The 24,299-nt window shown below is 34.1% G+C and overlaps 1 protein-coding gene across 1 annotated transcript in view; it reads right to left on the bottom strand.

The window, feature by feature from the left end:
* LOC123686471 (ephrin-A4-like) overlaps positions 1–24,299 on the bottom strand; it is a 236,284-nt gene that overhangs the window by 8,597 nt on the left and 203,388 nt on the right. The window contains exon 2 of the mRNA XM_045626635.1: positions 1,412–1,722. Within this exon, the coding sequence (XP_045482591.1) occupies positions 1,412–1,722 (311 nt within the window). The remainder of the gene's footprint in view (positions 1–1,411; positions 1,723–24,299) is intronic.

The following is a 24,299-nucleotide window of genomic DNA, read 5'->3' as shown; positions in this document are numbered from 1 at the left end:
GAAAAGGAAAAAAAGCGATTCAATTTGTAAAAGAAATTTTTATGGTTTAAATTTAGGAAAACATAAGTTTGTAATAAAAATATTTGCGATGAAAAGGAAATTATATACCAATAGATTCTGAAAAAAATTCCTGTAGAATGTTTTTGTTTCAAGTTTATAGCACCAGTAATAAAGAAGTTAAGAGAACTTTTAATTTTACCAAACAGTTGAATTAAAGAAGCAGCGGTTTTCACTGAAGTAATTCTCTCAAGAATCGAGAACGAAAATGTGCCATTCATTTTTTTCTAGCTCAAACGGGTTCTGAGATCCCGTCAACGAATTTTATACACCCAATACAATGAAAAATTAAGAAATTATGAAATTGGTGTTGGAGTTGTAGTGAATTGACTGAATCAAAAATAAAATAGTATAATTTTTAGATTTCTTCATTTACCTTCGTTAAAATTGTTATTTTGTATACGCTGTTTCAGTGTTGTTGTTTAATGTTTTACTCATTTATAGGATGTTTTTCCTGCTTAGCGTAGTTGCCAAATTTTTTACCTCGTGAGTAGCGTTTTATTACATATTAGTATTCCTTACCTTTTTCTTACTAGAGTTTGTTTGGCTTCGTCGGTACGAAAATTCATCTTTGAATGAAGATATTTTTTTCCCTCAATTCAATTTTAATGAAAAAACACTGTTCGATGCAGAGTTCAATGAAAACCGCAAAAAAATTCCTTTAGTACCTAGTTATTATACTGATAGTCAAAAATTAAAAAATGCGTTTTTCGGCACGTACTCTTCTTCAAGCGGCTGTAATTCTTATTGAATATATTCAATATGCAGATATACGATTTTTTAATCTTTAGTAGAAACTCTTTATGATCATCTTGTTTGTTTTTTTCACATGAAAGTTAACTAATATCTATGGAAGGCAGTTTTTTTTGTGCTGGTTTTATTTTTATTTATTTTTTTATATTTATTTATGGATGGTGCTCCTAATGCTGAATTATGAGAGTTTTTGTAAAGTACTACTTTGAGTACTAACTCAAAGGGAATCTAAGCTCCTCTCACTAAACAACAAATTTGGGACACCTAATAGATGATTCCCAAATGTCTTTATGAAACCAATAAATGTTCATTGAGATGTCTAACAATAGACAACCACGTTTTATTGAATCGTATTTTCCTAATCAACTTCTCTCATTTCATTGGTTATTGTAAATGCATTCATAATAACTTCAGAACCGTGCAATTTCGAACATCATAACATCTATCGATGTTGAAAATTATAAAGCTTTTCGAAAAAAAAAACAGTTCGTTTTATAAGTCTCCGGGATTTGAATATCCAGTGGAAAATGGGGAGAAGTTGCGGACGTGAAAGAGAGCGTAAAATGCATTTATCCAGTTCCACCGATATTGAAATACTCACAGATAAAATAGTAATCCTTGCCAGGTTGGAACTCCAGGCCACCAGGTTGTGGCGTGAATGGCCTGAACGTAATTGTGAAGTACATCAGCTTATAGGGCTTATCGCAGATAGCGATGATTTTAGGATCGGGATTCGTTATTCTGCACGTCTCGTATTCTTCTTTGGTGACATTGTAGATAATGTATTTCTCTGCGTCCTCGTCGTAGGTCCCAGGCATGTACACTGGACATATTATGTTGACCTGGTCATACTCGAACTGGACGTTCCCTTTGTTCACGTCTATAATATGGTCTGTATTGTCGATGCGAAATCTGAAACAATGAGATATAATTAAAATTTGGTAAACGGGCCCATGTTAGATCAATCGACGTTCGATGAACGTGTTAGGATAGTGCTCAGAGGACTTCATTACACTGGGGTGTTGTTCTGCGGGATTATCGAAAGACGACCTCAACTTCACATAAAGTGATATAGTCACAAGTTATTACTTTACAATTTTCGAGTGCTTCTCGTCTCAAGTGAAGAATAATGAAAGAAAAAAGTCAACTATGTACCTATATATCATTCAATTGGTTATCATTTTTCGGTGTAGTTACCAAACCAAAACCAAAATGGAGAAGCAATTGTTGCGCAAGTAATGATCTCCTAACAGTCACATACGGATTTTCACTACCCCATATGTGATACTTTTGATGGTTCACATAACCACCTAGTGGAAAATGGGCTTCGTCGCCATAGAAAAATTGATTAGAAAAAACGTCATCCAAATCTTATCAAGCATCCAATTAACATAAGTTCTATGCATTCTATGGTCAGCTTGCTTTAGTTCTTGAGTCGACTGAACCTTATAAAGATGGAGATGTGAATCCAGTTGTGAAATACGCCATAGCGAGCCGAAGAATGAATGAATTTGGATATTCTTCACTCACAGCATCAATATTTTAGGTCGAGCGTGCTTTTCGAAGATGTATGAGGCGTAAGACATGAGTAACACATCGAGTCTATTCAAATTAGTTCTCTGTTTTACCGACTATACGCTCACATAGAGAATTATTTCGACAATAATCTGCAATTGAGCAATTTATCACAGGAATTTGGACAGAAATAATAAATAATCAATTGCTCAATTTGAAACATGGACGTGAATAGTACAGAATAATCTGCAATAATGCACGAAACATACAAGTACTTCAGAATCATTATTTTCGTAGTAAGTTTACACTTAGCATAAAAAATGCAGTGGTCAACCTTAAATTGTTCATTTCAGATCTTCGAATCTTGTACCTTTCGAAAGTGGGGAACTTCAGAGAATAAAAAATCGACAACTTTCGGGACTATAGGTTATATCGAAAGATTCGTGACAGCTTGAGTGGTGCAGGAAAACTGATGATCTGCAAATCCACAGTTCTGGTCGACAGGTCGTCGGTACGTGTCTATTAGGTGTACAACTTGGCTTACGTCGTTTTGAAATAGGTGGATGTAGCGGTAAGAGATAGTCGAAATAAATAGATCGTAGATGTCATATAATGAGCTAAGGTATTAGTAAACATAACGCCATCGAAATATTAGTCGATTTGTGTCTGCATCATAAAGTTATTCTCGATTAAACATCAACTTCTCGTCATTTGCGGGAGGTTTTCATTTTCTGCTTCAATATAAAGATATCTGAGGCTGAGGCTCATCGAATGCCCTCAAATACCTATGGTGGGGCCGCTATGAGTGAAAGAACGTGCTGAGAGTGGTTTCAACGCTTCAAGAACGGTAATTTTGATGTCGAAGACCAGCCTGGCGGTGGAAGAGGGAAGGTTACCGAAGATGCAGAATTGGAGGCATTACTTGATCAAGATTCGTGTCAAACGCAAGAAGAATTGGCAGGATCATTGGGTGTGACGCAACAAGCCATTTCAAAACGCCTGAAAGTCATGGGAATGATTCAGAAACAAGGAAATTGGGTGTTGTACGAGATGAAGCCGAGAGATGTTGAACAGCATTTGTTTGCTTGTGAACAGCTGCTTGCAAGGCAAAGACGGAAGGGATTTCTGCATAGCAATGTGACTGAAGACGAAAATGGGTTCATTACGATAATTTCAAGCGCAGAAAACCATGGGGATTGCTGAGTGTTTTGTGGGATCAGGGCGGCGTAGTGTATTATGAGTTGTTCAAACCGACTTAAACAATAACAGGCGATCGTTATCGAACACAATTAATGCGTTTGAGCCGAGCATTGAAAGACAAACGGCTGCAATACAACGAGAGACAGGATAAAGTGATTTTTTGCGAAAGTGGTTAAGACATACTTGTTAACGTTGAAATTGGGAGCCCTACCCCACCCCCCGTATTATATTATCTAGACGTTGCTCGCTTGTTTCGATCAATGGCACATGGCCTGACTGACCAGCACTTCCGGTCTTATGAAGAAGTAAAAAAAAAATGGATCGATTCGTGGATCGCTTCAAAAGATGCCAAATTTTTTAACGCTAGATTCGTACGATGCCCGAAAGATGCGAGGAAGTAGTGGCCAGCGATGGGCAATGCTTTGAATCCTAAATGTATATCCAGTGTAAGCCTCGAATTTCGGAAAAAAAAGGCGGAACCAAAGTTGTACGCCTATTATATCTTTATTTGGATCAACTCTATTTCTTCACAGTAGAATGAATAAGACCTGACTATACGTGTCAACTTCGATAATTTTTTGTGAAAACATAATTTTATCTCCCACTTTATTTTGGAGAAATCGATATATGGGAGCTCACTTGTTAAGAGTGCTTCCGAGTCTATCGAAGGTAGAAGGTGCTTTGTTATTATTAGGATTATGATATTATTCGATATTCTTCACTGAGCTCAAATATTCGCCTACCCCAATACTTCCATTCCCTGTATAGACAGGGAATGAAAATAATCTTTCTAAAAAAAAATGTTTTTTCAATTTTTTTCCTCTTATATATGATTAATCATTCAATTCTGAATGACCCCCTGTGTTCCTCAGTATTTCACATTCTGGTAAATTTACGGAATAATGGATCAAATGTAACAAAAAACCAACCACAAAATAATCGGATATTTCTCAGAACGTCTTCTTCAAATAAATATGACATATTTATTCTTAACGATCCTGAACATTCCTTCGATAGAATCCTACGAATGAAATACCAAGATATCACTCAAGGACAACGCTGAGTAAAATGCGCTTTAAGGCCTTAAAGACAGTAGAATAGGCCTCATAATGAAACGATGATGGTAGTTAGAAGAACAAAATGACAGTGGCCATAATGACAGGCTTAATAACATGTGTGGGCCATTTTCAAAGAGCGTATGGGCTCAATCTCAAACAGAGATTGGCAATGAAGATTGCTCGAAGATATAGGTTCGTTTTGAAAGGTAAGCGATATTATCTCAGTGTGTAAGTTACGTTTCGAAAAGGAGAAACGAATCAAGTAGAAGTAATGAGTTAATAAATTGTTTTGACAAATAAGTTCGAAGTGTCGGATGGAGAGGTAATGCAAGATTAAAGAGGTTATTTGGTGAAGTGCGAAGGCCACTACTCAAGCCAGGTAGAGATATTGGAACGGAGATCTAGAGATGGGCATGGGTTTTAAACGGGAGCTTATCGAATGCTGCTTAAAATTGATCTTTTAAAAAAAAAATTCGACTTTTTTTTTCAATTCTTAAGGTTATTTCGAAAATTTCAAGGTTTATATTTTCAATAAATAATGAATTGTTTCATTAGATGAAATATCGAAGAGACAGACATTACAGTGTCAGAAAAGTAACAAGAATAGACCAAGGGCACAAAAAACATGTAGGTATCTTCCTTATTCAAATTTAATGTATCGTCTTCAAAGTTGATCGTACTGAAATTTAAAGATCCGTTGTATAGTTATTGAAAAATAATAACAAATTCAATAAAATCGTAATATCTCAAGATCTATTCGTCAGATTTCACCGAAATTTGGTGTGTATATAACGATGAATACAGTTATTCAAACTTTCATCGAGTTTGTGTCTCGGTTTGTGTATATGTGGTTTATTCATAAATCTAGAGCCCCAAAATGCAGCTACGTACTTAACTTTTACACAGAAAAAATAATCAAGTAATTTTAATTTGATAACTTAATAAACACAGAATACCTTCCGCAGTACGAATTAATTTTTTGGATTATTTGATACGAGAAGACCGGAGTGTTGAGGTCATGGCAAGATGACGCAGCCTTAATTAAAAAAAAAATGTAAATTTCAATGAAACGATCGATTTTATTACAAATAGACAAATTTGAATGCAAATTGTTGTTCTTCCATGATTTGGTGCCGATATATAATCTTTATAGAAAGGAAAGTAGAACTTTTCAATGTTGCATCAATCTACTTTTTTTTACGAAATACGCTATACATATATATAACATTGTACGAAATTTCATTTGAAATACAAATAAAAAACAATTGAACAACTGAAAATGTGGAGTAGAATAGAACAATTGAATGAAATTTGAAGTTGAAACTCTGCGTGAATTTAGAGGCGTTTTTTCAAAAAAATGCTCAATTCCTGGTACTTTTTTGACATAATGAATGTAGTATTTATCTGCAGTCTGCACCCTTATCAGTGGCTAAGCTCCCATCTCTACTACCTCCAAGTATGTCGGCCATAACATAAAGGACAGCATGGTGTTAGTGCACAGTGTGGTTCCTCAACCTGGACCTTCTTTTGTACAAGATATGTAACTCCCCACTGAGTTACATAATTAGTAATTCACGTCAATCAAATTTAGATTAGTTTTGATATAGCACCTTCAATGATGGAAATACGAACAAGAAATTATGTTGTTTTAAGTAGCTTGTTAAGGGTAAGGAAATATTCATTTCATAATTGAGAAAATCCCATTCAGATGTGAACTTCATATATATTTGGATAGATAGAAGTTTACAGATAATATAGAGAAACCTGATTTTGAAATAAATTAAATTCCGAATCTCCACACATGTTGACTATTACAGAGAAAAAATTAAAACCCACTTTTAGTGAAAATCGTATTAATTTGATAAATTTCTTTTATTTCTATTATCCATGCTTTTTTATTTTTGTTACATGTCTAATTGTTGGAACTCACTTCTAATTCTGAAAGTAAAATGATTTTGACTGTTTCTTGCCTATTTATGATTGATAATACTAAATAAAAAAGATTTTCATTTCAAGAGCTCAATCCATGATGACACAATGTGCAATGAAACTTTTCAAACTCTTTCTTTCAAATGTGGATATCTAAAACCGAATTCATTAAAAATGTTTATCAGCTAAAGGATATAGGCGCCCAATTTCAATTCTACATTCAACGCAGAAAAAAAGGCAATTGCTCTTGTTTAATACAGTATCGAGTTTGCAGTTGACAAGCAATACGAATTCAAGTTGAGTATTGGATTTTTTATCTATGCCCAAGTGCTACGTTGCGGGTTCATTATTTTGAGGGCATTGTTCAAAGGTTGTCGGTATATATTTTACAGTTTCATGAGTGTCAAAGGCTGATTATTGAATTCAAAAACATCAATTCTGTTCTAAAATCAATATCGATATGCCATATATTCAATATTCATAACTTCGAAACCACTTTATCATCCAATATTGTGCAGTTTATTTGAAATTATATGAATGAAAAAATGGTTTATTATATCAATTAATTCATTTGCTTAAGCTCTTTATGCAGTGCTCCATTTTATAGTTCATTTTCTGTTTTCAGTAATTTTTTGAGTAGATAACAATATCGAAGGAATGTTTCAAATTCTGCAGCGTAATGTTACATAATTCGACAAAAAAAATTAGATTGCTAAAACGACGATTTTGCATCACGATAACGAATTTTTGGACAAAAACCAAAAAACAACATCATCGAACAATTGGACTGTCACTTTTGGTGTATAATTTCCAATGATGGTTCTTGAAGATGTTTGGAGGAAAATATTAATCCCTTTTACAATGTTAGAAGTTTATGTTTTGGAATATATGAAAAACAAAAATTGAAATCGTCTTAAGCTTTTCTCGGAAACCATAAGAGGTAATTGCATGCAATTTGATACAAAAATTAGTTGCTATAACTAATGTATTGATTGTTCTAGCTTGAGAACAAGATTCATTAACTTTGAAGACGGCAAATTAAGCGAACGAAATAAAAAAAAATGAGAAAATTCATCAACTTTCCAACAGGTAATAAAACTGAAATGGGAGAATATTCGCCTTACTGTCGTAAACGACAATTTCCTCTCAAAGGCGAAAATTGCATAGAGAAACTAATTTTTCATTCGCAAGCATTCGTCTAAAAGCAGCATGCAAGTTCAAACATCTATGGTTGTCGAATTTGATTGGAAAGTTAAATACGTCGTGGCAGCACGAAGTGAGGCCAAAGCTGCAGCATCCCTTAATGTGGTTCTGGTTATCCACGCTAGAAATGTTCTGATAGAAAAGAGATATGTCCCACATGTGAGAATCCAGATTATATTACATTAAATTCAAATGGAGTCACTAGATTTCACTTTGCAATATTATAGTGTGATGATGAAATTGAATCCAGCGATGTGTAGATTGAATCTAGGAAAATTCGGGCTATCTCTTGAATATGCTCGTAACGCACAAAATTGATTATGATAGAAAGCTTTGTGGAGTTCCATTACATCCATTAAGATAGCTAGAATATCTATTTCCTAGGTGGAAAATTCTGAGGACTGATAGATTGAATTTTGAACAAGGGTAGTTACGGAACACTCTATCAAATTCTGTGCTACAAATCTGACTATTGTTTGGTCGATTATTTCAAAATATAAACCACTTTTAATAAATTTAATATCTTAACATACCTAAGGTAAGCAAAATGGAATTCAACGCTTGAGTATTTGTTAGCTTCAAGAATAATTTTTGTTAGTGAGTATGATACGTATTATTTGAGTTGTCGAAGTTTTATAGAGAATATGTTTGAAAAAATTATTTATAAATGCATTGAATATTTTGTGTTGTATTCACCAATATTATTTCATTTTTTAGATATATGATGAGATAAATTATTGTGTAAAGTTTTTATTGGTTTTGAAGCTACCAACTCCAACGATTTATCTTTCAGTGAAATTCGTATTTCGAATGAATCGTCCTTCATTTCGATTCATAGAACAACGATATGTAAATGTAAGGCATCAAGCGCAATATAACGGATGATGCTTTATGATAGACACAAATCAATTGAGCTACTACTGACACAGTGAACTGGTGGATTACATCTGAAACAAATTTCCTGAAACTCGTACACATAGTTCTGACTATTCCATGAAAGCGGGATCAATCATTCGAATATGTTATTCTGGCAATCTGTCGATGGGCAATATACCACATTCCGCTCAAATGATTCCAAGGGCTTTATGGTCAGATAAAGTCGATATGTATACATATACATAATTAAATGTACTTGGAAAACTTCCAAGTATAAGAAATAGGCATGTATCCATCTTTCCAGCAGAATTATGTGATGCTGGGCAGATTAATAATCATCTTTGCTTCAGTCTTCTATCCTAAGTATAAATATCAATAGATTGCTGCAACTTACGGATCTAATAAGTGCAATCAATGCATCCAGTATGATTTTCGGCTCTCAACTCTGGAGGAAATCCAGTATTGTACTACATGAAATCAAATGGTCAGGTTAAGACTCCCACACTCCGGAAACTTTTTAGTCTCGGCGATTAAATAAATTATTTAGTGGCCTGAAAGTTGCCTGATCTTGGAACCAAGTCCCAATAGTCTGATGAAAAGAGCGTGTTGAAAATTGTCAGTTGCTGCAACTAAATAATCGCCCGTGAGCGGGTTCTAGAACTAATATGTTCTATTTTGTGATCAAAAAAGATGCTCGACTTCATTTCTGCCAAAATTTTGATACTGGGCTGGTCAGCTGTTACATCTTATTTGATACATATTGTGTACTGATATCTGGGGGTTGGGTACTTTCCAGTGTACTCTATCATAGGACCAACTACTAAGAAGGCGAATCCTGACTGTTTCAACGACTTCCGACCGATCAGTATATTACCAGTAATTTCTTAGATCTTGGAGAACTTGGTGAATATCAAATGTATTGTTGAGGGTGGTATCATGCTTGATCAATCATCGATTTTCTGTAGCGGATCCAGTACTATTAAAGCTTTCCATAACTGATGATAACGTTAACTTACTAAATATAGGTTTCCATACCTAGGTTTCTCTCCTCGATTACTCGAAGGCTGACGCTCGTGGAAATGCTATCTGGAAAATTTTGTTTCCACCAGAATAGATTGCTCCGAGTTTATCTTTCTATGTAATAATTCAACTCTTCTCTTTATAAATCTTGGGTTTAAACGCCGTAGCGTGATGAATATTATAAGATTGTTTCACAAGAGTTTGAATATTCTGGAAAATATCTAAGGCAAAAACAGTGATGTATAGAGTAAATTCATAAAGGGTTGAGATATTCCTTGGAAGAGAGAGGAAATAACGAAAGCTTTGCGTGAAAATGTACGTTTTCGATAAGAATTCATGGGAATAATATTCATAGACCTCATAGCCATTCACCAAGCGAACGAATTCATTGAAACCGTACGAAAAACGATTGTCTCGCTGTTACTGTTGACATATCTCTTCAGGTCACTTGAAGAATTTAATATATCTTCTTTACTGTCGAAGGCCGTGAAAGTCATACCTAAATCTAATTATCAATAAAGTCCGAAGGAATTGCTATAAAATTATTTATACGAGGAATATTAATTATACTTCCGTGTTGTCTGGAAATAACCATAAAATCCTTCAGATTCCCGAGAGGATTTGTTTTGACATCTATGGCTCAGTGGCGTCGATCTTATAGACTTAATATTCATCGAGAAAACGCGAATAAAAGCTGGGTATTCCATCTGAAAGTTGATTGGTTTTATTGGTTTTAGAGGCGTAGCCAGTTTATCGAGTTAAAAATTGTGTAGGTTTGATTAAGTGAAAAAACACTTCAGAGGTGTCAAGCTGCTTACTATTCATTTGTATATATTAAGATCGAATAGTTTATCATACAGACATCACGATATGGTTTACTGCCTTCTATAAAATAAATCACAGTTCGAAAAAATAGTTTGTAAAAACTTCTTCCAAATTAAATATATCTGATTTATAACTAACATATAAAGTAACGGAAAAGTATTCATGAAAATAAATCAAACTATCATGTTTTAGACTTGATTTTTAGCAAAAAGTATAGATTGCGCGGGTTGAGTTCAAATTAGGGATTCATCAAGTCAAGTAGCTTGATATTTTTAACTAACTACTTGACTTGAAAATCAAGCTCGTGACAAATTACATACTAGAGTTGACTTGACTTGATTTGAGATATGTATTGCTTGACTTGATATCAAGCTCGTGCGAGCTTCGACAAAATAATCACGTTCAAAAAATAAATACACTGAATTTGACATCGATCTTTCAAGTTCATTGAAAAAATCTTCAGTAAATCGAGCAAATGAAATGGCATGGCGTTATTAAATAGACGAATTCCTGATTAAACCACGTGCTGACAGTTCAGAAGATATTTTAGAAAAGAGGTATAAAAACTCGGCTAAAATAGCCAAAGATTTTTATCAACGCTAAAACCTCCAGCTCCAATTGAAAGACAACTTTCCAGTGCTGCTCTGACTATTAAAAAACCTGCAAAATTTTAGGGGAAAATCCATAAGATGCCTTATGTGTCTTGGATCCTGGATGGAAAATGATGTTATCAAATAGTGCATGGAGGTTTCTCAATATTAAAAAACTATATTCTTTTTTCTATTTTGTTACGTTTCAGGGTGATTTAATAGTGTTTATATTCGAAAAGTTCTGGTTCTTTCATACAATAAGTTTTATAAATGAAAGTGTTTTTTGCTAGGTTCCTTCGCATTTCATCATTTTTTTTATTGCTGTGCACACCACACAATAAATACTTGACTTGACATTGAAGAACTTGACTTGATTTCGAGTCAAGTAGCTTGAAAATCAAGTCAAGCCGAGAATCTCTAGTTGAAATACAGTTGATCAAGAGTGTTGCTGGGGTTTTTTGATGAAGACCTGAGATGGCGTTTGAAAATTCATAGATTTCGTACCACGACAACGAATGACCAAAAACTCAGCAAATCTCATTAAACAACCGAGATATTCTCCTAATATGGTTCCGGTCGAGTCTTTTCCTCTTTTCAAAACTCAAATTATCCCTTCGAGGCGATCGTTTTCAGATGATAGAAGGCACAAAAGAGAATTTGCGGATATTACTGAAGTCGATTCCTCAGAATGCGTTTAAAAATATTTTTATGATTGGATTATCCGCTGGCCTAAGTGTGTTATTTCGGAAACCACTCATCTTGGAGATTTTTATGAATAATACATATTTTGTATTCCGCTGATAAATAACTTGAAATATTTGAGATCACTTTCTATCACTCGCTAGGAAGTGAATATTTGCTTCGATAATAATACGTTAAGAGTCGAAGCCTGAGTCAATTCAAGTTAAACTAGAAAGTTTATAGTAATAGTTGATTGGCTCAAATTCCATCGCTAAATATGCATCACAATTTTTTTATTACGATGTTTATTCTTTCTCATACGTTTGGATATTGCAATAGAGAAAAAATTTTGTGTGATATTTGCCTTGTTTATCTTGTAGTCTCCCTATTTCACTAGTATTTATCTAATATTTGTATTCCTCCACATTTTATTGCATAATGAAGGATCTGAATTATTGATGGGGCTCTATCATTCAGTAAAGATATCTGTATTTTTCGAATTTTGAGGCGGGAATGATCTTGAACGATAAGTTTAGACTCATTGATTGATGAGCAATCCTTGGTCGAATTCATTCTGTCCATCCGTTCGAGAACAGGATATCGAGAGTTTTGGATTATTGAGGGAAGGTTTGGAATGTTTGAATATTGAATAAGATAATTTTAAAACTACGAGTTTGATAGAGATGGAGAGGCATTTAGATTCAAGAAGACTATCGGAAAAATATCTCAATATTTTTCTGACGAGCATAGAAAATTAAGGCATTATGTACATGAATGAACAGGTGCTCCTGATATCAAGCCAGTTTTTTTCTTGAAGGTTTTATATTGATCTGAATCGGGCGAATGTTAGAAAACATTACTAACCTAACGTACGCCATGTTTGACGGTTCCTATGGAAAGCTAGGTACACATATGATCGAAAACCCTTGAAAATCCAGCTAGAAGCAGCACAGAAGGGAGTACATGTACCCGTATGGCTTGACAGACAGTAAACATACCGCTGGGGTAACTCAAGAGCATAATTGTAGGGAGGGGTGGTCTTACAGAGATAGGGTAGAAAAAAGGGAATAAGTGGGAGTGACTTTCAATACAGAACGTAATTAAAATATGTCCGCCATGAAATCCTTTCCCTTTGAAATTCACGCACAAAAGGGAATCTTCAGAATGGGATGAATTACAGCATGGGTCCACGCAGATTATTATGTTTTCAATTTCATAAAAGTTGTAGCTCTTCCAATAACCTTACTGGAAATCTTAGGAATGAGCAGAAGAAAGGAGGATTCCTAAAGAACTATTTCCATGGAAAATTCATTTAGACTTTAGCGAAGGTAAAACAAATGAATTTCCTTTTGGATCACTGATTTACATCTTAATAATGTCGAGTAGGTATTCTCCCAGAATACCTAGAAGCTATGAGATATTAAATTTGTTAAGAAAGGACTTCAATTGTGAGTTCATCATTCAATTGTCTTTCTACTGGTAAGTAAAACTATAAGGCTTCCTGAATGATTTGGCATTCGGTTTATATTTTTAGATTATGAGAAATTCAGTATTGCAAAGATAGGTAAAGGGTGTCCTTTTTAAAACTATAGAACTTTAAATTGCAATAAAACAACGATGGATTATTCGATTGACATGAATTTTATTTATCCGCAAGATAATCTTGTGGCATTACATTTTGAATATGATTTCTGGCATATGACCGCCACGGCTGGCTCGGATGTAGTCCAATCTGGACGTCCAATTTCCGATGACTTTTTCCAACATTTGTGGCCGTATATCGGCAATAACACGGCGAATGTTGTCTTCCAAATGGTCAAGGGTTAGTGGCTTATCCGCATAGACCAATGACTTTACATAGCCCTACAGAAAGTAGTCTAGTGGTGTTAAATCACAAGATCTTGGAGGCCAATTCACAGTTCCAAAACGTGAAATTAGGCGGTCACCAATCACACAAGCTGTGTGACATGTTGCGCCGTCTTGTTGGAACCACAGCTCCTGGACATCATGGTTGTTCAATTCAGGAATGAAACCGATCACCGTTGGCCAGAACGGCCATCATCGTTTTTGAAGAAGTATGGACCAATGATTCCACCAGCCCATAAAGCGCACCAAACAGTCAGTTTTTCTGGATGTAACGGTGTTTCGATATACACTTGAGGATTAGCTTCACTCCAAATGCGGCAGTTTTGTTTGTTGACGTAGCCATTCAACCAGAAGTGCGCTTCATCGCTAAACAAAATAAAATGGACGTAGATCGTGATACGTATTCCGCACAGAACCATTATTTTCGAAATAAAATTGCACTATTTGCAAGCATTGTTCAGGAGTGAGTCTATTCATGATGAATTGCCAAACCAAACTGAGGATAAATCACTTGACAGCTGTTAAATCGGTCGTCATCTCGAACAGTATTGCCAACTTAAAGTTATATACCTCGAAAAAAAACACCCGTTATTTGGACAATGGGTTTCTTCTATTTCCAGAACTGAAATTATCACTTCAAGGCAACTGCCTTCAACCAAACCACACAAAAATGAGACTGGATTAAGGCGATTCAGGAGCTAAAGAAATCCCTCCGATTTGAAATGACTATGTCATAGGCAAGACCAGTTTTGAATTAATCAGTCCTTAATTGTTTTTCTCCTTCTGAACAGTAAATCTAGAAGGTACCCTGAGTGGTAAGGTGTTTTGTGTATATTATGAGGTGTGACCATTGTGAAATTTGGCAGTCCTCAGATATGCTCTCGTATAATGCACGGATATTAAAGAATGCAACCATAAATAGTTGGACAATGAGAATCCAAGGTGCTGTGCTGACTGCTTCGGTCATTTGTTAAGGTGAAATTCGTTTCGAGATGGAGTTCAAAAGGTCAGCATTTCATTCGGCGTTCAATTTGGCTAACATATGCGTCAGTATATTATATGCATTTCACGTTTCCTTTGTGGCCATCAGGAAAATACCGCTATAACGTATTTACCTTCCCATATTGCCATATCAGTACCCCTCGAAAATGACTTATCAAAAAACGAAGGTGATTGACGGAAAAATAAAGGGAGACATGATATGTGCTTGTTGTTGGACATATTTTCCATCAGCTTTGGCACACTTCGCACATGAGAAGCTCCATTATAATAGCATTTCGTTTTTAATTCGATTTTTGACAGTCATTGCCTTCGCTTTCTTCTCCGATTGTAAGCTTGTCCTTCAACAATTCTTGATATGAAAAGCCTCTCTGGGATCATCGAAGATGGTCTAAGTAGTAACACATCTCGATTTTAAAAGCTGTACTAACCACACTGTTGTTCACGAAATTTTTCAATTAACATTTGACACACAAATAATCTACAGGTTATCAACTGAATCACAAAAGCATTTAAAAAGGTAATGGTGCTACCCCATACTACATAATTCTGATCTAACCTACTATTGAGTAGGTGCCCAAATTTCCATAATTCAAATTAAGTAATTAAGTGATATACACTGTGTCCGTAAATTATGGAACAAATTCATTTTTAGCTAAACAGACCATTTTAATGAATAATCCTGAAAAACGTCAATTTTTGATTTGAATTTACCGTATTTTAAAATAATAATCTAATATGGGTGAATTACTTCCGAGTGATGACGTCACCGTCATTTTTTCAAATGGAACACCCCTATGTTGTCTCAATTTTCCGATAACTCTAGCTGAGCTGATTCCAATTGGTACAGGCTGGTAAAGTAACGCGTTACATTCTTTATTAGTTAAATTAACAGTATTATCAAAAATACTTATTGTCTAGCGGAAATTGGTTTGAATGTGACGTCCTGTAGTTTGTTACATTTTTTGATTAATAAAATTGAGCTGTTTCCAAACACGTTTGGTACTTGTGGTCTAGCAGACAGAATATGAAAGGAATTATTTCTTATCATTTTAAAAAAAACATTGTCGTCTATTTTTTTGTGAAATGTCATTATTTGTTTATTGCCGCTAGACAATAAGTATTTTTGATAATGTTGTTAATTTAAATAATGAAAAATGTTACGCGTTACTTTATGAGCACACACAAAACTATTGTATTTTTGTCCACTCTGTACCAATTGGAATCAACATGTGATACATTTTTGGAATCAGCTCAGCTAGAGTATCGGAAAATTGAGACAAAATGGTGGTGTTCCATTTAAAAAAAATGACGGTGACGTCGTTACTCGAAAGTATTTCACCCTGTATATTAGATTATTATTTTAAGATACGGTAAATTAAAATAAAAAATCGACGTGTTTCAGGATTATTTCTTAAAATGGTCTGTTTAGCTAAGAATGAATTTGTTCCATATTTTACGGACATAGTGTATAAGTAGTTATTGATCAAATCATCTATGTATTTTTGTATTACACTACCCTCTATTGTATTTTTACTGGAAACCACTGCAATATTGATCAGTAAACGTTGTTGTTTTGCTTAGTGTTACTGCAATGCTTTAATTTCTTTGACTCAAGACCCCGATCCACGCATTTCAAGGTTATTTTCATTTAATTTTGAATGATTTTAATCAATGAGTCATAATTGAGAGATTCACGTATCGATAGTTTGACAACAACATTAGAAAATTGAAATCAAATATTCCTCAACTATTAAGTCCTAGCCATAATGGTTATCTAGTTCATTTGGATTTAGAAGTAATGTTAACTGCTATATATGTACAAAGAAATAATAAATCATGGTGTGATTACATCAAGTTATATAATGGATTGTCTAAAAAGTATCAATTTGGAAATTGAATGAAATGCAACGTATATGCCTTGATAGCAACATTTTTTTTTTCAGTCATTACTCCAAACATCATTGAAACAAATGTTTTATGTATTGATGGTACTGACGTACGTATCGTCCATACTTCACGGACTTCGATGATGATTTTTTCATTAGAAGATAATGTTCAATATAATAGCAGTTCTGACTTCAATAGTTTCGAAATGATGAAACTTTGAATAACGGATTAGGAATGTAACGAATGTTGGAACATGCATGTTTTGTTCGAAAATTTCAGAAATGGGTGGTTTAGTATGGTGAATTGCTGAGCTATCTCGAATATATATGAAATTATTCGATCGGTATGTATCGGCTAACCTTGTGAGGTTAATTGATAGAGATAAACTGTTTTATAGGGGTCATTTTTGATTTTGTTAATTCGAGAACAAAGCTCGATTAATATCTGCAATCTGCTTGTATAAACTTCGTTTGTATAGTCACTTTACCACCAAATGGATCAGACCATCATGTGTAAATAGATGGTATTATTATTTTATTATCAAGCTGGTATCTCTATCGATACCGAGTGAAGTGGTCGGACTATCCTCATTACAAAAATTACTGGTAATAAATGTCCAAATGAAATTTCCCCCGCACATTGAAAAGATATACCTATAACTAGAACGAAATACAATGAAATTGCTCTAATTGAAATGATATTATAAGTAATTTACGTCGTCAATTTGTGAACTGCATCGCTTATAAAATAAACTGAATATTTCTTGCTGACCATGTTACCTTCTGAAATCGCATGAATGGAATTATATTCTCATTATATTGTTGGAATTTTTTTTTTTCAGGAGTGTGCCGTAGGCGATTCAATAATCATGCAGGTATCCTGGAGTGAGATGCAGTGCTGTGAATGGTAAGTACATTTTTTGCGTAACGTTCGTTGAAGAATTTTTCTCATTACGCCTAAGAGAAAACAGTATTTTATGTTTGGACGCTGTCCATTAGCTCATGAATAACCTCATAGGTGCTGTATATACTGAAAGAATAACATGAGGATTGAAAAAAGGTTATTACGGTATTATGGAATGAATTCTTCCTTCGGCTTATCTAATGATTCTGAATATTTTCTAGAAATGGAAATTCCGATTATTTTCAATTAGCCAGATGGTTCAAGCTCCGGAACAGCGGTTCCCAAAATTTTCCGATTCGCTTTCCGGTCTATTGATCTCAAAGATTCAATGAATTCGGTCTTCGGTCCCTATTGATGAAAATTCATTTATGAAATAAAACTAAGTATTTATATGAGTGAAAATCACTTTGTTTCATTTTGGCGAGGACGGGATTGATTTCAGAATTATGAATTTTTGGTATGTTACATCCAATGATCCAATATTGAAGTTAAATGAAGCAAATAGACAAAATTGACAAAATTGATTTTTTGGAAACTTAATAATTCATTAAATCTAGAATATTTTGTAATTCCTATGATGATACTGAATACAATACTTCTTATCATAAATAGTCCAGTTAATATGTGTTTTTCACAGGAGAATTTTGTGGTTCTAAATCCGAATTTGAGGTTTGCCACCAAAATTTCGTGACGGAACATTGAAAAAAATGCAAAAAAAAGTGAAAAAGTTCATTTTTGGCGATTTTTTTCATATGACTCATAAAATATCAGTTTTTCGTGGATGACTATTAAAAAAAAATTATTTGAGTACTCTATTGTATGAATACTACCACCGTATTATTTCCTCAATATAGACAGAACAGTCACTACAATATATTCATTGAAATCAAAATGAATAGTGTCCTTTCTGCTGATAATAGCTTCACTTGAAAATTCATAATACTATATGAATCCAATATTTAAATCATAAACTAATACAGAAATATAGAATATTTGAACAAATTTCAGAAATTCAATTTTTCGAAACAGCAAAAGGTAATGATAAGATTTAAAATAGTGAAGAATTTAAAAATATTAATTTTTAATTGAGTCTCATGATACATGTCCCTTCATTATGATGAATCGTATTCACAAAAAAGATGATGGTAAGGCAACCGTAAGTTTCATCCATCTGGCTTTTATGGTTTTCGAGAATAGCTCTGAACGTGGTAATAATTAATTTTTCTATCGATATAATTATTTGTTTGATTTTATCAATTGCGTTGAAAATCGTTCAAAAAAAATATTTTAACATGCCTCAAAATTCAGGGTTTACGTTTGGATGTATTGATATACTCGTATGTTAGGCCGTAATGAAGGAATTAATGAATATTGAATAGTTTGCTGTAAATTCAGATTATAGACAACTAGATTTAAGGGGTTTATATTCAGGGTATTTGTTTTTTTTATCTGGCACATATCAACATGAATATATATTCTTTCATAAATGAATGGTATAAGTTGTATCTTAATAGCAGATACTTATGATCCTCCATTGTCAAACAAAATGAATCAATTTATTACGTTTTCAATACAAAGAGTAGGTATACGATAATGTTAGTCCATCAAAAACCTATTCGACATGAAAATTCAGTAATCGAAAAAAAACATTGTAGCTCATAAAGAAAACCTAGGCGACATATGGGGAACCTCTGATCAGGGCCAATCTGAAATATAAAAGAGTGGCGGGAATCAGACAAATTGGAAAGATATGTAATAATCCATATTTGATGGGAAAGTAGATGAATTAATAACGAACTACTGTCCATCCAGAGTGATCTAGAAGGACATTCGGGACGAAACAAACCCTCCCTGTGCATCGGATCATAATAACCCGATATAAGAACAAGCTGGCTGTCCGGTTGTCATTTTTTTTGTACCCAATTTTCCGGCAGGATAGACTTGCGACAGTTCACGGTAGAGGTATTCCACCCTATAGAGTAACAATCGGATGTCGAACTATGATGATGTGGAATTAGAGCGGTTCGCTACCCCAGTGTGTTATGCCGAATTCAGAAGGGTAGCTTCATACGTCCCACATCGAAATAAATCGACCGAAGGGTTGGTAATCCGTGGTAAAGAACGGTTTAGAGTATCATCGCTCGCTGGTAGTTTAATACCATAGTCCATTCAGGAATTATTGACATCGAAGTAGGCCTTGAACGTCTAGTCGCGGCTTTATTTCTATTTCATCATAGATATTTTCAGTTTATATTATTTTCATCATATTTGTGTCAGAGAGAATTCAGACTTCATTAGATTTTTGATTACTCATTGGAGAACAAAAAACATATATTGAATTTTTAATTTCGAAATAGAATGGAAATAAACTATAGATGCAATGCCAAGACTTTGTTTACAGATCTTTCATATATAGCTTGATATCATTCATAGCTTCGGTCATTCTCTAAAAATGTTTGAAATTCATCATCTGAGCTGTGAACAAATCACTCCAATGGACTAGTTTAGTGATGTTGAGAATACTATATTTGACACGATAGAATTAAAATATAGAGCAAAACTGATAAATCAGTGAAAAAATATTGAAAATCCATCAATAAATGACTGAGAAATAGATTATTTAAATTTACGTATTTTAGCGCGGAACGTCTTTGGTCTCCGACTCGTCTGTGACGTCACGCCACTTGTCTGTGATCGCTACACCATAAATTACGTTTAAATACTTAGCCGCGCCAAGGCTCTCGCGCCGTTTGTAGTTGTACAGTGTAGTTTTAACTCGAGTTTTGTTTTTATGTCACCATAATGGAAGAAGGCTTCGTGAAAGGACAAAGTTATTTTTACTCAATAACTTTTTTCAAATCAACTTACACCTTAGTATTTTTATAATCAGAAATAGACAGCTAGTACTGATAGGTACTTACATCAAAATGATCTTCACACATATATGAAGTAGTTTTAGGTCCAATTAAGTCACGCCTCAATAATTTGCACCACTTCTTCCTTTGATTCATGTCATTTGGTACATAAAAAACAATTTATTGGGGTTTTTAATTGTCGTGCTTGCACACATAGGCACAATACAATATTTGTAGGATATTTTTTATTTCAGCCATCGTGTAAAGAACAAAACACGACACGAACGGCACAAGTGATTGTACACCAATGAATTCGTAAGCACTCTGCGAATACCAGTCGCCTCGTGTAAGTGGCGTGACGTCACACACTAGACTATGAAATTATTCTTCCAAGCGCAACTTCAAACTCCCATAACTTTTTCATTTCTAGAGATATGTCAATGATTCTTCCACATTTTTGTTTCATTTTACTTAAATTTTTAGAATTAATCTTTAACAAAAAAATGAAAACTAGTCCATTATGAAATAATTCTCCATTCATAGATTTATATAATTCTTATGATCATCACTGTCAAAACATCCAGGTAAAAATCCATCAATTCACCATTGAAAATAGTGTACCTTCTACCTTTACCCTTGAATATACTTGGCAAACTTTTTGGGTTTTTCTGTCTAGAGTCCATTGTTGAATAAGACTGCCATTTACAAATAACCAGGTTTCATCCATATAAATGAACTTCACATTTTGTTGCAAATATTCTCTGTATTTGCCATGAATTCTATTTACTATATTTTTCTAATTATCAACAACAGTTTTCCTTTTATCAACTGTTTTGAACTTGTAACCAATTAATTTTATGTAATGTTGTCTTTGTTTGATTAAAATCCAGATTATTTTTGGTCAACTGCTATCCAGGCTGATATCATCGTTGCTCTCGATTTTGGTAACAATCAAATCATTCAATGACTCTTTGAAGGTGAAATCGAACTGCACAGGTTTTCTTCCAGGCTTGGCTTGCCTTCTCATTCGGGTCTGGGAGAAATACCTACTCAAATTAACTTATCGATGGTTATTCGGAATTGATCAAAAGCAATAACAATAGCACAAACTGAACCAAATTCAGTTTTCTGTCAATGACATTTTCAACACCTACCAACCCGAATTCTCCAATTCAAAATATTACTGAATGAGCCATTACCAACTTAATTTCGATTTTCCACAGCCACTCGGGATGTCAATAATATCTGGACGGACTATATGTTGAATTACTTTCCCAGATATGGACATGAAGAATCTTATTCCCTGCTGTCTCGCTATGGTTATTTATGTATAATCTGTTGGACGCGTAGCACCATTTACGTTTGACTATTACGCATGTGCGATAATGGGACTAACTTGTTCTCTTTGTGCTGCAACCATTTGGATAATGATTGAGATTGCTATTTATTGTTGAAAGATATCTTCATTTTCTTGCTATAACATCCGTCGCCAATTTGTCAATATATGGCGAAGAATGATTCCCCTTAGAAACGCCTCATAAATCTTACCAGACTATATATTTTTTCAGCGGTGATAGCAATTTTCGGACGAGTAAATTCATACGAGTTTACTTCACTGACTTAATCATGAACTGAGTTTGCCAACTGATGCGGAAATTTTGAAGAAAATCAAAAATTATATGACTATTCGCATTGATTCTCTTTTCCTCCAAGTGGCAGCCTCGAAAATTCAAATTGAAAATCAATTCAATTCTCAGAGTTGAAAAATTGATTTGAAAAGATGGATTAATTATTAAGACATTGTCTTAAGAAATAATATATAGTGTGTTCTTTCATACTATAGAGGTACATTATGAAATTGAAGAATTTGGTAGACGAATCTTACGACGACGTTCGATCAAATGACCAGCTCGGAGCCCAGATCTAACACCTATAGGAGGTCTTTTCGTATTTATAGTTGAAAAATAAGGATCGTATCAATAGAAAAAAATAAATGTTCTTTCTGAGTCAAATTTCGATGAAAATTTGGCAATATAAAAAATATTGACCTATTCATTTACATTTTCATAGATAAGACTTTTATGAAGGTTATTGCAATGTTTTTGGGCAATTGGAACAACATTGAATTCTAACCTAACCTCATACTAACTGCTATAGTGAGAATATAATGAATCGTTATCTTTACAATGAAACCCTTTTAAAAAATATTGAGTTCATTACTCACTCGAAAATGATTTTCACAGAAGGAAATGGTTGAGTCAATCGTGGTTGTTTAGATTTCCGAGTGACGTCACTGATGATGTGTTTCGTAAAATTGCATTTTAATCACGAAAAGCAATACTAGATTCTAATACGAAAAGTGAAGTTCTTTTTCAATGCGTTTAGATAAATGAACTTTTGGGTGTTTCGATCGAACTTTTTTTCGGTTTTACAGGTAAGACGGAAGTACCTACCTATAGAAAATGATCATGACCAGCCAATTCGGTGCGAGATCATCAATCAAAGGATATCATCTGACCCTACTTATCCTATAACAATGAAATAGCTACCGAGGAAATAGCCCTATGGCGGCACGATGCAAATTAGAGCATAATTCAGAAAAAAAGGCGGACTTTAAAAGAGCTCGGCCGAATTTGCATGAGATTTGATCGTGGGAGAGCGCAAATGAAAACACCAAAATGTAGAAAAACAAAGGTAATTCATGTATCGTAGGTTAAAGAAGATACCAATCTGGGGGACTATGTTAAGCCTTTCGTATATCTTATTTAATCGAATGAAACCAGAGGCGGTAAACCGTGCTTTCAATGAAGACAAAGATTCACGTATTTGATATTACGTATGGTTTTGGTAAAAACCAGAGAGGGATCTAGATTATACGGATATGGTGCATTCAAATGGGATCCATTCAAATTTGTTATAGGTATAGGTAATTAACACGGTTGTTAGGGAAAATACTACAGTATCTCCTTAAAAATGAGGAAAAGGCCGAAGTTGAGATATTTTTACCATATCCATTTAATTATTTTTTGTGAAATTTTATATGAAAATTTTCCAATAACTGGTTTCATGCTAAGATTGAAAAAAAAGTATTTCTCAAGTAGGGATTCAAGGTTTGCTTTGATTTTCAAACTACTTGACTTGATTTCAAGACAAGTAGTAAGTTTCCAATCTCAAGTCAAGTCAAGTATTTCTCAATCAAATACTTGAATCATATCAAGCTACTTGATTTTTAGCAGTTCGTGAAGTGCCACATCAATAAAAAAAATGATGAAATGAGAAGGAACCTTGCAAAATACACTTTTATTGATTGCACTTATTGTATAAAAGAACCAAAAATATCAACTTTTTTGAAATAGAAACATAAATAATCACTATAAATCATAACAAAATAAAAAATTAGGTTTCTTGATATTGCCTCCAGGCTTTGTTTGATTTCATAATTTTCCATCCAGGATCTAAGACATATGAGGCATCTTATAGATTTGTCGCCTAACCTATTGCGGGTTTTTGTAACTGTAAGAGCAGTTTTGGAAAATTGTCTTTCAACAGGAGCTGAAGATGCTGGCGTTGATAAAAAATCCTTGGCCATTTTGACCAAGTTTGGAAAGATATTCCTGAAACTACAAAAATCTACTAATAGATTTCATGGAAATGTGAGAGAACTACTAATAAAGTCACACTGACGAATGCTTCAGTCTTTCGGCGCTCGAGGAATCCCCTTATTTTATAAGTCTTACCGCGCACGAGATTGCAGAAATATATACCGTGCGACGCGTGCATATCAACCTCAAGTAATATCAAGAAGCTTGATATCAAGTCAAGCAATAAATATCTGAAATCAAGTCAAGTCAAGCTCAAGTATGTAATTTTTCGTGAGCTTGATTTTCAAGTCAAGTAGTTGGTTAAAATGCAAGCTACTTGGCTCGATGAATCCCTACTCTCAAGAGAAATCAATGGATGTTTATTTCATTGTAAAGAGAAATAATGCATGCCATTAATGATGCAAAACGATATCAGCGAAAGGGCTGCCACGGCTATGCTTTTCATGAAAGTTTTCATGATTAATTCGCACAATTGCG

The sequence above is a fragment of the Harmonia axyridis genome, chromosome X (genome assembly GCF_914767665.1).
Source record: "Harmonia axyridis chromosome X, icHarAxyr1.1, whole genome shotgun sequence".
Lineage (NCBI taxonomy): Eukaryota > Metazoa > Arthropoda > Insecta > Coleoptera > Coccinellidae > Harmonia > Harmonia axyridis.
The sequence above is the reverse complement of the archived record's forward strand: the minus strand, read 5'-3'. Positions and strand labels throughout refer to the sequence as shown.